Source organism: Mya arenaria, chromosome 4 (assembly GCF_026914265.1).
Source record: "Mya arenaria isolate MELC-2E11 chromosome 4, ASM2691426v1".
In the NCBI taxonomy this organism is placed as follows: domain Eukaryota; kingdom Metazoa; phylum Mollusca; class Bivalvia; order Myida; family Myidae; genus Mya; species Mya arenaria.
In genome coordinates this window covers 13,244,459-13,258,805 of record NC_069125.1, presented here as the reverse complement: position 1 = coordinate 13,258,805, position 14,347 = coordinate 13,244,459, and the positions used below count along the sequence as shown (strand labels likewise).

Here is a 14,347-nt window from a genome sequence, read left to right as displayed (position 1 = left end):
TGTTCGATGTCTCGAAGTATTTCCCGAGGTCCCAACAGCTTCGATATAGCGAGTCTTTACTGTATGTAAATAATAATAAAAAAATACCAAACACAACTTTGGACACAGTGAAATAATTTTACCAAATACAGTCGAACCCCGTTGGTTCGAACTCGTTTGGCCCGATTTCCTAGCTGGTTCTAACTGGATGTTAAGGACCCATTTTTACTAAAGGTAAAAATTCCCGCTTGGCTCGAATTTTCTGAGGGTCGAGGTATTTTCGCCGGTCCCTAGAAGTTCGAGCCAAAGGGGTTCGACGGTAAATTGTTTTCCCTACTTACCTAGCCTGTTTACCCACACAACTCAACAACACACTCTCGCGTTACTTCGTACCAACCAGAGTGATTAGTATTATGTTGTAATGACTTACAGTCGAACCCCGTTGGCTCGAAGTCCTATGGAACGGCTAAAATACCTCGGGCCTCGAAAATTCGAGCCATGCGGGAATGCTTGCCTTCAGTATATAGAAATCGATCCTTTACATCAGAACAAAACAGAACAGAAGTTTATTTCGACTTATGCAACAAAGCATCTCGTCAAACAAATATATGCAATTAAACAAAATATTCATGCGTGTGATCATCGTTACAAGGTAGCAACAATTCAAGATAGCTCAAGAAATATGGAGAATGTTCACGTATAACAATATTGATAATAATAGATATAAGAAGCTGTTTATCAAGTTATTTAGATACATTATGGAAATGCAGATGATTAGTGGTCACGACAGTTTCAATACGTAACCTGTGAGCTGAAACACGTAATTGAGTGAGGTATTTTCTATTAGTTTTGTTATATAGTAAATTAAGGTATTCAGCCAAACCAATCGTACTGTGCAGATGCAAGTATAGAATATTAAGCACATCCAGTTCGAGACAATGAGGAATTCGAGCCAAGCGAGTTCGAGCCAACGGGGTTCGACTGTTTTTCAAAATCGTTGATATATAAGTAAGTTTAGTTTAAACTAGCCTGTTTTTGTCCGCATATAACAAGAACCACACCCTTGTATTCGTTTGGCCTAACAAAGATTAGATAATGCGGCGATGGTGTAGGTCAATTCCATGGAGAGATACAGCATGTACGTTGAGATTTTGGGGATATAACCGAACGAACCGAACAGACTGAATCTTGCGAGATAGATAGGTTCTTTTGTACCAGTTTTAAAACAGTTAAAACAGTCTGACGTCAACAATTTGGGTCAATCGCATTTCTCTACGTGCGGTATTTATGTAACATCCCTCGCAGGCGGACTACACTCATACCATATTTGGAAATCAATATTACCTGTAAACGTTCATTCGTAAACATGTAGAATGACTATCGTGACGTTCGAAGTTCAAAATTCGCTCAAGGATAAAAGGATAAACAATGTGACTGAGAGAAATCCCTGTTGGCTGAGCTGTAATGTACAAGTAAAATTTAAAAAGAACTCTAAGAAACTACTTAAAGGCCTAGTTTAATCCTTCTTTAAAAGACCCCCCCCCACCTACCCCCCCCCCCAAAAAAAACAACATAAAAAAGCCGTGTATAGTAAACAACCTCTGTGTATTGATCTGAATCTAATTGCCTAATTGGCTTACCAGATCTCCGATCCGAGTATCCTGCTGTGCAGTTTTGGAGGTTTTATAATGGAAATGGACCCTAAATGGCCCTGAGCCAATAAACAAATATGCAGGATATTGGCCCCTATCGTGACATCAGTGCAATTAGCAGGAGAAGCACAGCAGGGGATTGTCAAGCCAAACATTCCTTATACTAGGCCTTTAAGTCTGTTATAACATGATTAAGTTAAGCTCACTATTTTTGTTATTTTATAATTTGTAAAATATTTACTATTTTGGAAGTTTTTTTAATGTTAATTGAAGTCATATGTCTGATTTTCACTAAAAACTATGTTTTCTACAGTGTTTTATTTATTGAAATCAGGTTAAAGTAAGAAATTTTGCCAAACAAAATAAGCAACTTAAGTATGTTAGACCAAAGAAGTTTCGAGAAACCAGGGCCAGTGAAATACTCATCCTGGTTTACTATTGAACGATCTGTAACCATGTAGCAAACTCACGAGCAAAGGAGAGCTTCATCAGGCGAAAAATGAGTACTGAGTATAAAGGTCAAGATGGCGGTCAAGATGGCCGCCAAGTTTTACCAAATCAGCTGTTCACTCTAAATTGTGTTTTACAACGCGCTCTTTGCTTAAGCAACAAGTCGAAGATGACTTCATTTGATACACATATCATATTGAGACGTTTATGCTAACGCCATCGTTGTTAACTTTGAAATCGTTACTGCTCTGGAAGAGTAATGGATACACTTGTGACCTGCTGTATTTTTAACAAGATTTAAGACAACTGTTTCAGCTATACTTATTCAAATTAAAGCATGCGAACACATCATTAAACAATTCACGTTTAAAAGTTACAACGGTTTCGTTTATCACGTTAGGTTAACTTTAAACGTTGTTAACTTTAAATAAGATATTAACAGTTGGCCCATTGTTTCAATCATTTACGTATCCCGTATGCCATTTTGGTTTAAATGATGGACATACAATTAATCAAAGGTTGACCCATTTATGTCGGTCGCCAGTCCTACAAAAGAGACATTATTTGAAAGCAAACCAATCCTCTGTCGGTCGTGAGTCTTGCAGCGAAAAAAGTCTACTTATTAACAAACCGATTCTCTGTCGGTCGCGAATCTTACGACAGAAACAGTTTACTTGATATCTTTATCGTTATACTGTTGGCCCAGAGTTTACCGAGAGAAACAGAGATACTTGATAACTTCACCGTTTTCCTCTTCGGCCAGTCTTACGAGAGAAACAGGGATACTTGATAACTTCTCCGTTCCTGTTGATCCTTAGTCTAACAAGGGAAACAGGGATATTTGATAACTTCTCCGTGTTCCTGTTGGCCCTTAGTCTAACAAGAGAAACAGGGATACTTGATAACTTCACCGTTTTCCTGTTGGCCCTTAGTCTAACGATAGAAGCAGGGACACTTGGTAACTTCACCGTTTTCCTGTTGGCCCTTAGTCTAACGATAAAAGCAGGGACACTTGGTAACTTAACCGTTTTCCTGTTGGCCCTGAGTCTAACGATAGAAGCAGGGACACTTGGTAACTTAACCGTTTTCCTGTTGGCCCTGAGTCTAACGAGAGAAGCAAGGACACTTGGTAACTTCACCGTTTTCCTGTTGATCATTAGTCTAACGAGAGAAACAAGGACACTTGATAACTTCACCGTTTTCCTGTTGGCCCTTAGTCTAACGAGAGAAGCAAGGACACTTGATAACTTCACCGTTTTCCTGTTGGCCCTGAGTCTAACGAGAGAAGCAAGGACACTTGATAACTTCACCGTTTTCCTGTTGGCCTTGAGTCTAACGAGAGAAGCAAGGACACTTGATAACTTCACCGTTTTCCTGTTGGCCCTGAGTCTAACGAGAGAAACAGGGACACTTGATAACTTCAACGTTTTCCTGTTGGCCCTGAGTCTAACGAGAGAAACAGGGACATTGATAACTTCACCGTTTCCCGTTGGCCCAGAGTCTAACGAGAGAAGCAGGGACACTTGATAACTTCACCGTTTTCCTGTTGGCCCAGAGTCTAACGAGAGAAGCAGGGACACTTGATAACTTCACCGTTTTCCTGTTGGCCCAGAGTCTAACGAGAGAAACAGGGACACTTGATAACTTCACCGTTTTACTGTTGGCCCAGAGTCTAACGAGAGAAACAGGGACACTTGATAACTACACCGTTTTACTGTTGGCCCAGAGTCTAACGAGAGAAACAGGGACACTTGATAAATTCATCGTTTTACTGTTGGCCCTGAGTCTAAAGAGAGAAACAGGGATATTTGATAACTTCTCCGTTTTTCTTTTGGCACTGAGTCTAACGAGAGAAACAGGGCGACTTGATAACTTCACCGTATTTCTGTTGGCCCTGAGTCTAACGAGAGAAGCAGGACACTTGATAACTTCACCGTTTTACTGTTAGCCCTGAGTCTAACGAGAGAAACAGGGACACTTGATAACTTCACCGTTTTCCTGTTAGCCCTGAGTCTAACGAGAGAAGCACGGACACTTGATAACTTCACCGTTTTACTGTTGGCCCTGAGTCTAACGAGAGAAACAGGGACGCTTGATAACTTCACCGTTTTTTCTGTTGGCACTGAGTCTAATGAGAGAAACAGGGATATTTGCTAACTTCTCCGTTTTTCTGTTGGCCCTGGGTCTAACGAGAGAAACAGGGATAATGCTAACTTCTCCGTTTTTCTGTTGGCACTGGGTCTAACGGGAGAAACAGCGATAATGATAACTTCTCCGTTTTTCTGTTGGCCCTGGGTCTAACGAGAGAAACAGGGATAATGATAACTTCTCCGTTTTTCTGTTGGCACTGGGTCTAACGAGAGAAACAGGGATAATGATAACTTCTCCGTTTTTCTGTTGGCACTGGGTCTAACGAGAGAAACAGGGATAATGATAACTTCTCCGTTTTTCTGTTGGCACTGGGTCTAACGGGAGAAACAGCGATAATGATAACTTCTCCGTTTTTCTGTTGGCCCTGGGTCTAACGAGAGAAACAGGGATAATGATAACTTCTCCGTTTTTCTGTTGGCACTGAGTCTAATGAGAGAAACAGGAATATTTGATAACTTCTCCGTTTTTCTGTTGGCCCTGGGTCTAACGAGAGAAACAGGGACACTTAATAGGTTCACCGTTTTCCTTTTGGCTCTGAGTCTTACAAGAGAAACGGGGACTTTTGATTACGAACCTTCTTCATCTTTGAAATTTCAAATCCAGTTCACAGCGGACTGATCGTCCCACTGGCCGTGAGCTACCTTACGATTCTAACGTTGGAATTAAATATAATGGGCTGCTAAATTGTATATAATTGTTAAGATTATTATGATACACATACATTTATTCATTGTTATCATCTTGTATTAGGGATATCTCTGCTTTGTTGAGACCTTATCTTACTGCCCCGACCAACATTTACGTAACTCAGAACATCTCGGCCATTCTCCAACATATTTGAAAATCAGTCAGATTAGTTTATCCCGAAGATTGCCGGAGATTGCCGAGTTGTTACGATTGTGACTCAGTGGTGTAATTTTATTTATCGTTCCTTATTGTACGTCCAGGGATCATGGTGTTGAAGAATGCTGTGTGCATGTGGCTAGTCTGTATGGTCGTGGAGGGCTCGGAAAAGAGGGGTGTCGCCCTAACCAGGACAACATTTCTTTGTGACGATTTTAAGCATCTGAACGTGTCATGGTGGTAAGATTATTGTAAAAGTTGTTTCCCTTTGTCTGTCGGTCAGTCCTAAATGGTGACTTGTTTAGTATAAGTAGGTTAAGGGCGTTTTTGTTGATAACAAACCAGTTTCAGTTTTGGTTTCAATGGTTTCAGCAGTTACGAAACCGGTTTTGATAGTTTTGCTTAAAGTGACAAGTGCATGGTTTTGTGTACATTATCAATAACATGGCGGAGCTACTGAGCCACACAATTACCTATATAATCCTTTGCATTCAGCTCATTTGCCCATTGTAAGGCATTGTTATCTAAAAGATTGAGTTTCATCAAACGTGGTTGATCACTTTCCGCCATGTTGTTTTCGAAGTAAACTAGGTTTTGGATGGAACGAACCGATGAAACCGCCTCCGGTAGGGGTTTCGATAGTTTAAAAAACCGGTTTCGGTTTTCGTTAAGAAACGATTAAAACTGGTTTTGGTTTTATTTGAAACTGTTACAACAGATACACAGTTCGTGAAACGGATATAAATCCGAAACCAGTTTACTACCAACAAAAACGCCCTGAGACTGATACGTATTGTATAATACATTTTAATTATATTACAAAACTGTGGTGAAAAAAGAGAAATGGATCTGTTAGTAGGAGAAGGTCTGACAAATGGAGCGAGAGTTTCCACAAAATGAGACTTACAGGCGCGTAGCTGACTACGCAAATATGTAGTTGCGTAATGAAATTTCGACAGGTCGAAGTTTTTGTCATACCAAAAAAGCGAATTTCAAAAAAAAAAATCGAAGGGGGGCAGGGGATGAAGGGGTTAATTTGCTGTCCGTGATCGATCTGCGTACTCCCAAATTGGCCCTAGCTACGTCCCCGGACTAGAAAAGGCGATTGCATGATGGGTATAGTTGTACATAATTGATATGCATAAATAAATCACCACTCTCGAAATTAAACCACCTCTGATCGTGCATATTCAAGGTATGATTGGCAAATGGATCTATCCTACTTCCACGAGCATACGTCCTGCACGGACGTCCAGATAATGGCCGACAAGTTTGTGCCCATGGTCTGGGGCGGCCACCGCCATATCAACCTAACGTCCACCGCGCCGGCCGTTCTCGGCTTCAATGAGCCAAACTTCCACTCTCAGGCTAACCTTACACCGGCGGAGGCGGTGGCCGAGTGGGCGAAGCTTGAGAGTCGCTCTCACGGACGGCCGCTCGTTAGTCCAGCTGCCTCATCTTGTCACACGACGTCAAAGTGTTACGGCGACACAACCGAGTGGTTCGATGAGTTTTTCCGGCTATGCAAAGATTGCCGCGTGGACTACATCGCGACACATGCGTATCATTGTCATGGGGCGACAACGATGGCGTACCTCGAGCGGTTGTGGCAGCGCTATCACCGGAAGATCTGGCTGACGGAGTTCTCCTGCCCCGGAACGGACGACCACAACAAGCAACTACAGTACATGCAGGAACTACTGCCGCTCCTCGAGGCCGCGGACTACGTGTACAGGTAACGATGAGGTCATACGCATGGATTTTTTCCAAATATTAATTTTTGATATTCAATTCTATGTTATCAAATTTAGACGAAATGTATACAACTTATTCTTGTTTTTTTTTAAATATGACAAACATTTTTAGAATAAATGACAGGGTGAGGAATCACTTCACATAAAGGGGTTTTCACATGGGTCACTATGGGTCACAACCGATGTAAACCCCTTTAGGTCACGTGATTCCCCGCCCTAAATGATTAGTTTGCATGATTTGAATGAAAATTGAAACATTGAAAATACAAACATATAAATTTCTCCTAATTGGACATACCAATTGTTTTGAAACTAAGGATAATATGTTAGTTCGTATATCAATTGTTGTTCTATTGAAAACTTTTCATTTTTCTAATTTGACTTGCCAGAGTATCATTTACAAGGTGTCCTAATGCACTTAATCATTTTCACTGTCAATATCCGAGAATTGTACGAGGGTCAGTCAAAAATAACTGCCAACCGTTTTATATTAGATAAACAGAAAATTGTTTAGAAACTAAATTCCCTAGGAACGAATGACTGAACTCCATCTCCTTGGCAACGCCTGGATACTGGTTGCAAGGCAGCTGAAGTTGATTCGTCGAACCTCCTCATTCACGTTACATTCTGGTTCATCTCAAATGATAACAAGAAAAACCATTGATGCAAAGCTTCAAAGGGCGCCGTTTAATAGTTTATGCATTTGTTATACGTTGAAAAACAAGGAATGTCAAGGCTAACAAGCATATTATTGTGCATTGAACCGCATCTATGAAATTCTCAAAATATTTGTAGTATTCTGCTTGACAACATAGGCAAAAGCATTGAAATTGAAGAGTTTCAAGTTGAACATTTCATTAGGGGTGTGGTACATTAATGAACACGACAGAATTAGGGTGCTTGTGCACTGTACTTTTTGTCATTGCCACATACCCATATACTAAGTTTTATTTCAATACCATAAGTAGTTTTAAAGTAATGCTCTGGTCAAGAAAAAGCGGCAAAGGGCAATAATTATGTAATTAGCTGAAATACAGCTATAGTCATTGTGCACTGCACTTCCTCTCGTTGTGCTAAATACCATTGAATGATGTTTAATGAAATTCCAAAAAAGTAGTTTTCTAGTTATGCTCCGGACAGGAAAAAGTACAAAGGGAATAACTCTTGCAATACGCTGAAATAGAGTTATTGTTCATGTACACTGCAGTTCTAATCATATAGGGGGAGGGGGCAACGTCACCATGCTGGAATGACAACTTGTAGGGAAGAATAAGTTTCCTCATTCATCATGAAGAAGTGATATGAAATAACAATTTATCATTTTTTGTAGTACTTTAATAAACATTATCATTTCGTCTGAAAGTTGCAAACAAAAATAGAACATAATTATTAAACTGTTATATAAAAAGTGAACATTGTTTACTAGTTGAAATGCATTTATGACATAACATGCCTTGTTTTAGCTGTTTAATAATACTAAAATGTAATGTAAAATTGCATAAAAATCTGGTCAATGGAGTTAGAATGTTAACTTCTTTACATGGTAAAGGAGAGTTGAAAATGGATGTTTTTAGTTGATAATGATATTAACACAACAACAGCATGTGTCTTAATGGACAATGGCAATTTTTTCAAATATGATAAAAATAACGCATTCAAACTGAATATGTATCAGACTATGTACGAAAGAAATAATACTGTTTCTATTTTTCACAAAGGTTTCGAAATACAACAATGCACATATAAGCATAAATAGGCCAAATATGCAAAAAAATAATAGTAAACAATGTGTGAAAGTGATACTGAACACTTAAAATAATTTCTTTGTGCATTAAATGAATATATACCAGAAAAGCAATACTAAATCAAGTCCAAAATGTATAATAACATGAAGAACACCCCTTTATGAATATCTTCATAACAAATCAGAGTACATGTAAACAATAATCATTTATATCATTAGTATCAAATTTGTCTAGTTTAAAGTGTGTTTTCATTTGCATTAAATTACATTGTAATATATACCAGAAAAGAAATTATAAAAATCCTTAAATGTATAAAAAACTGAAGACAACAAAGATTAACACCCGTTTATGAATATCTCCAAAACAAATCAGAGGTCACCTAAACAATAATCATTCATATAATTAGTAACAAATGTGTCTAGTTTTTGTGTGTCTGTTCATTATCTTTAAATGAGCATCTTTAAAGTGAAACTCTTATTTGAAATCAATACATATAATTGTATTTATAACACACATCAAATTGACTGATAAAACAATAACTACTTACTAAATAATGCATTTACTGAAATATTGTTTACTGATAACAAGCTTGTGACCCTGTTTATAATAGCAGAAAGCATGACAAATATTAAATTATTGGTGATTGCTAAAAGATTTACTGTGGTCTACTAAGTATCACAAGGCAGAAATACCATGTTTTATGTCCATTCTTATTAGCAAATTGAACTCAAGATCCTTCATTAGAAACATTGTTGTTGACATCTATCAACCCATTTTAAAAAAATCAAAACAATATTAATTGTGATAAGTCTTATTTGGGATTAAGAGTGCATCTTTAAAAATAGTGTGTGTTTTTTTTTCACTTAAATATGTAACAATTCAATTTGACAAGTGAGACAAAAAAATTAAGTTAGGAAATATAAGTAGTAATTGTACATAATACAAAACAACAACAAAAATTGACAGAGCTCAATATAACAGGAAATCTTTATGAAAACAAAAATCCTTAAAGGCCATAATTATTTAAACTGAATTAAGGTATAAGTAATACACACTTTTATAAAGCTTTTACCGACAACATAGTTATTATCATGGCACACTATGGGACTTTTATCAAAATTTTGAAGATTTTTTACCATGAATTAAAAATATTTTGTTTATATTTAATTTTATTTTCACATTATCAGAGATTATGAAATAAACAGTTTCTGGTAAAATAAACTTCAGTTAACAGAAAACTTAAGTTCAACCGAACATATTATTGATACACATGGAAAAAAATCATTTTGATTGATTTTGTGAGTCTTCGGAACACAGCAGTATTTCGATGTTTGAAAATATATAGCAGTTTTATAAATTAATAAAAAATAGTTAATAATAAGACAACCTGCTGAAATCATTTTAAATATTTTCTATGATGTCTATTGAACAATTTAAAAGACAAATTATGATAGTTTACCTTTCAGTTTTGAAGAAAATATACATAATGTCATGTAACTATACATTTTTATAACTAATAAAATGCTTAAAAATCAACCTTTTTCTTGTAAAAATTGATAAAGCTTAATTGGACTTATTCATAAAATGTAATAATTCAAATAAATGATTTTTACTTATGATACTAACTCAGAATTCAGATTTAAAAACAATGAATGTACATTTAAATTAAAAGATGTAAAGAAACAAGAACACTAAGTAGGCGGTAATGCCCCTCCAAAAATGTCAGAGTGAAAGTTCTCAACTAATGTCTTTTTAATATTATAACATGTACACAGTCTCTGTGGGTAATCAATGTCTATTTGTTTTATTTAGTCAATGGTATTCTAACATTTAGAATTTTTCACAATTATTCTTCACTCTTCAACATTTGAAGTTTGGTTTGTTCCCATGCGTTTGTACTTGTAGTGTGTGCACAGATGAAAATTACTCAATGCTGAGTCAATGCTGATTTGGTTTTCATGCCCCTTCAGGTTCTTTACCAATGTGGAATGTTTAGTGCTGTAAAAGAAAAAAAGTACTTTCTAACTAATTAGTATAGATAATAATCAGGGTGTGTATACCACGTGATAAATGACATCATATATGCTACATCGGAAGGCAAATATTTGCATAAAATGAAGACTTAAATCAGAGATAACTTTTCATTCACAGCACCATTTTAAATGAAACAAAGGGCAGTCTATGCCGCTTAAAAAGCCCAGCACTTGTTTTATTTCCGAAATTTGATGAGGTCATAAGTTTTATCAAACACTTCGACAAACCTGTTTCCAAAATAATGTTTTGACAATGCTCCGTCAGACGGCCGTATTGTGAAAAGTCGCTATTACATTCTGGTAAAAGACCGAAGGTGGGGCTCCGTAAGCGGCGTAGACTTCGCTTCGTTTCATTTAAAATGGTGAAGAAATAGTGAAGTAATCTTTGTTTAAAGTATTTTTTAAATCAAAATATTGCCTTCCGACTTAGCATTTATGACGCAATTTATCACGTGGTATACATACACTGTTAATACTGCCATACATATACAAAATAAAATATAAACAGTTTAATATTTCTCGACATTATTTAAAAAAACAAAACAAGCTGATACATACATGTATATAATATAAAGAAAATTACTAAATTTATCAATAAAATTCATCATAATCACTATCACCACCACCACCACCACCACTGGATTATTGAATACAGTGAGTTTATAAAACAATAAACACCAACTCAAATATGTTTTATATGAAATACTCACATTATCTCTATCAGATGTGATTGCCTTGTGGATAGACATGGATGTCAAATCTGTCTCAATGATCCAACATAGTATTTAATGCAGGCTGGAATTCTTCATAACCCCGATATGTTGACTTAGTAATATTCAGTCATTTTCCTGCCTGAAAGAAATTAGACTTCTGATTATCAACCAACAGAAACTACAACCGCAAAATACAAATGCACATGTATTAATTATACATTCTGTACTAATATCCATTTTAGCCAAGAGTAAGGGTTGGTAGGCACAAATGTGTAATTGTTGTGCATATGGTTGATAATGATTCATAACAGTATGGCGTTCACCGAGACCTACACCAAGCAAATGAATGTCGCTAGTGTCCAAGCTGTCGTGGCTTCAAGCCCGAAACCATGTACATCTTTTCTTACAGGTTTATTTTGAAAATATGCAGTTTGTAAACAAATAATGGGTATGTTCATGTATTACGGTATGTTAGAAATAGGTCACATACCAAAACACATCATTTTTAAACAAAATTTTAAGTCTATTATTTTTCTAAGATAAAACCATCAGTTCGTCCCCGCAGGACGAGGATTTTACCCGGGGTTGGCTGGACCGAAAGTCAAAGTTCCAGCTTTTCCTCGGACCTGGGGGGGGGGGGGGGGGGGGCGTGGTTACAATTGACTGGTGCATTATATTAAGTAGATGTAAAGTATGTAACATGTATATTTATAGTACATGTAAAAATATTAACACGCTGTCTTAACAATTAGTAAATAAAAATTATTTAAGAATTCCAAAGATAAATTAAAAAAACAAAACTTTTTTGAACACATAAACGTACACAACTACTCAAGGATATTAACATGAATAGCCCTTTGAAACGAATATCCCAGATCCATGCTGATTGTTGACATTCCTTTTTTCGACAGAAAATCTTCTCTTACGCGTATAATTCACTTATAATCCATGTTTTACTGTAATGACTCAAATTGTTAGATGTATCGTAATCAACTGTCAGTGTGCACTTTTAGTGTTTACTTATTTTAAACGTTTATTCATGAAAAAACATCACCCAGTTTCCAACTATTAAACGACGATGTAGAAATTCCATTATTGACCTATGAATAGCGGGGAAATACCTTCTGGTTCTAAAAATAGCAACATCCGGATATGTGTAGTGTTCTAAAAATAAAACAACTCGGGGGCAATCGTAATAAAAGTTTACTAATGTCACCTTCAACACATTAACAAATAAAGTTAGGTAAACATTTAATTCCAATATCGATTAAAGAAAACAGATTACCTCGTGGTTTATCAATGCAGTAAACATAACAAAACAACATAAAACATAAGTATTCCCATTCACATAATTACCGGTCCACACATTTTACATTTCATTCGAAACTCCTCCGAATGTTTACATTTCCGGCACATGATATTACAGGTAACCAATCGGAAAACGTAAACGAATCAGGAACAGTTATTAAACTTATTTGTCGTTCTTCCGATATAATGTTTTGAAGATAAATTGAAGACAATCTATTCAACCATAAATAACATTTTTAACACCCATGCAGTCGCCACCCATTTGCATTTTTTAATCATAATAAAATAACAGTACAACCCAACTGTCAATCAACTTAAAAACCGCTCCTACCACTAACTAAAATAAATTCCCATTCCATAATAGGCGCGCACTTCAGTGCGGCGCCAAAAAAATCATAAGGTAGGGCTTATTTTTTTTTACCTACCCTCGTTTACATGTTGACGGACCGTGGTCATCGTGCACTTGTGCACCAATAAATAATGACACTTGTTCTTCAAATTACAACCGACAATATGAAAGTTCAGGACTAAAAAATATATATATAATTTATTTCATGCTTGTAACATACTAACATGAACGATGATCATGCTCCAAATTCTCGGAACAGCTTAAAGCTGCACTTTCACAGATTGGACGTTTTGACGCTTTTTCTTATTTTTTGTCTTGGAATGGCTATTTTTTGCGTAAATATTTGAAAACCAGTGATATAAGACTGCTGACAAATTATCAGATCGCAGTTGTTGTTTTTTCATATTTACTTTCGAAAATTGTTTTTATGACTAAAAGCGTTACTAACGCTTTAAGAAAAATAAGTTTTTCCGCAGTTTTCCCCACAATTGAGATCTGTTCATTAGTGTGTTACCTTATATGACTGAATTGAAGGCATTGATGCCAAAATCAGCTGATTCTGAGACAAATAAAAATAATAACTGACAATCTGTGAGTGTGCTGTTTTAAGTCCCATATAACACGATTAACACGATATGATAGTTTTTGTTTTGCAAACTCATCATTAAGTAAGAAATTTGGAAAAAAAGCTTTCGAGAAATGAGAGCCAGTGGAAATCACTTTTTAAGATGGGCCACACCAAATTTTATGTACCCTTTTCTGACAGGTACGCCTGGTACAAAGGCCGGAAGTTGGATGCTGGTCACGTGCACCAGTCCACCAGCCTCTTGCACTCACATACGTCCGGTCTGACGTCACTCGGACAGTATTACGTCAACTTTGAGCTGCACGGCGCGCCAATAGTAGGCTGAGATCCATTGTGTAGAAAAGTAATAAATATAATATGAAGCGCATGTGTTTGTCGTTATAATCTCTTCTAAGGTGTCGAAATAATATGTAAAGTTCTTTTATCTTTTTTTCGGGGGTGGGGTGGAGGGGGGGGGGGGGGTAATGTGCCCTAAAATATTCTTGTGATTTCATTAACTTTACATAAGGCAAAAGCATCAGTTCTTTGTTTACACAAGCATCTCCAAACAAAAACAAACAAAGAGGTAGGTAGGCATCAATAAATTTTCTCTTTTTTTCGTTTTTTTAGAAACCAGAATTCTGTAACAGCCCGACCTACATATCAGGCTATTTCACTACTGTAAAAAAAATATATAAAACGGTCAAATTTTATCACGTTTACCCATAAAAATCCACACTACGGTAATTAAAAGTGTAAGGTCGGGAGGTGAAAAATGGGGTCGGTATGGTTAGTGCAAACAAAC

General features: G+C 36.6%; 1 protein-coding gene across 1 annotated transcript; it reads left to right on the top strand.

The window, feature by feature from the left end:
• Positions 1-5,150: 5,150 nt before the first annotated feature.
• LOC128231287 (uncharacterized) lies at positions 5,151-13,926 on the top strand. Its single transcript, XM_052943912.1, has 3 exons — positions 5,151-5,315; positions 6,271-6,810; positions 13,744-13,926. Exons 1-3 carry the CDS (start codon positions 5,185-5,187, stop codon positions 13,886-13,888), a joined length of 816 nt encoding a protein of 271 aa, XP_052799872.1. The 5' UTR covers positions 5,151-5,184; the 3' UTR covers positions 13,889-13,926.
• Positions 13,927-14,347: the final 421 nt, after the last annotated feature.

Bases quoted from the DNA above. Each gene is read 5' to 3' on its own strand.
- LOC128231287 (XM_052943912.1), top strand. From the start codon at position 5,185: ATGGTGTTGAAGAATGCTGTGTGCATGTGGCTAGTCTGTATGGTCGTG. The intron at 5,316-6,270 runs GTAAGATTATTG...TGCATATTCAAG, and splicing joins CATCTGAACGTGTCATGGTG to GTATGATTGGCAAATGGATC. The intron at 6,811-13,743 runs GTAACGATGAGG...CTTTTCTGACAG, and splicing joins GCCGCGGACTACGTGTACAG to GTACGCCTGGTACAAAGGCC.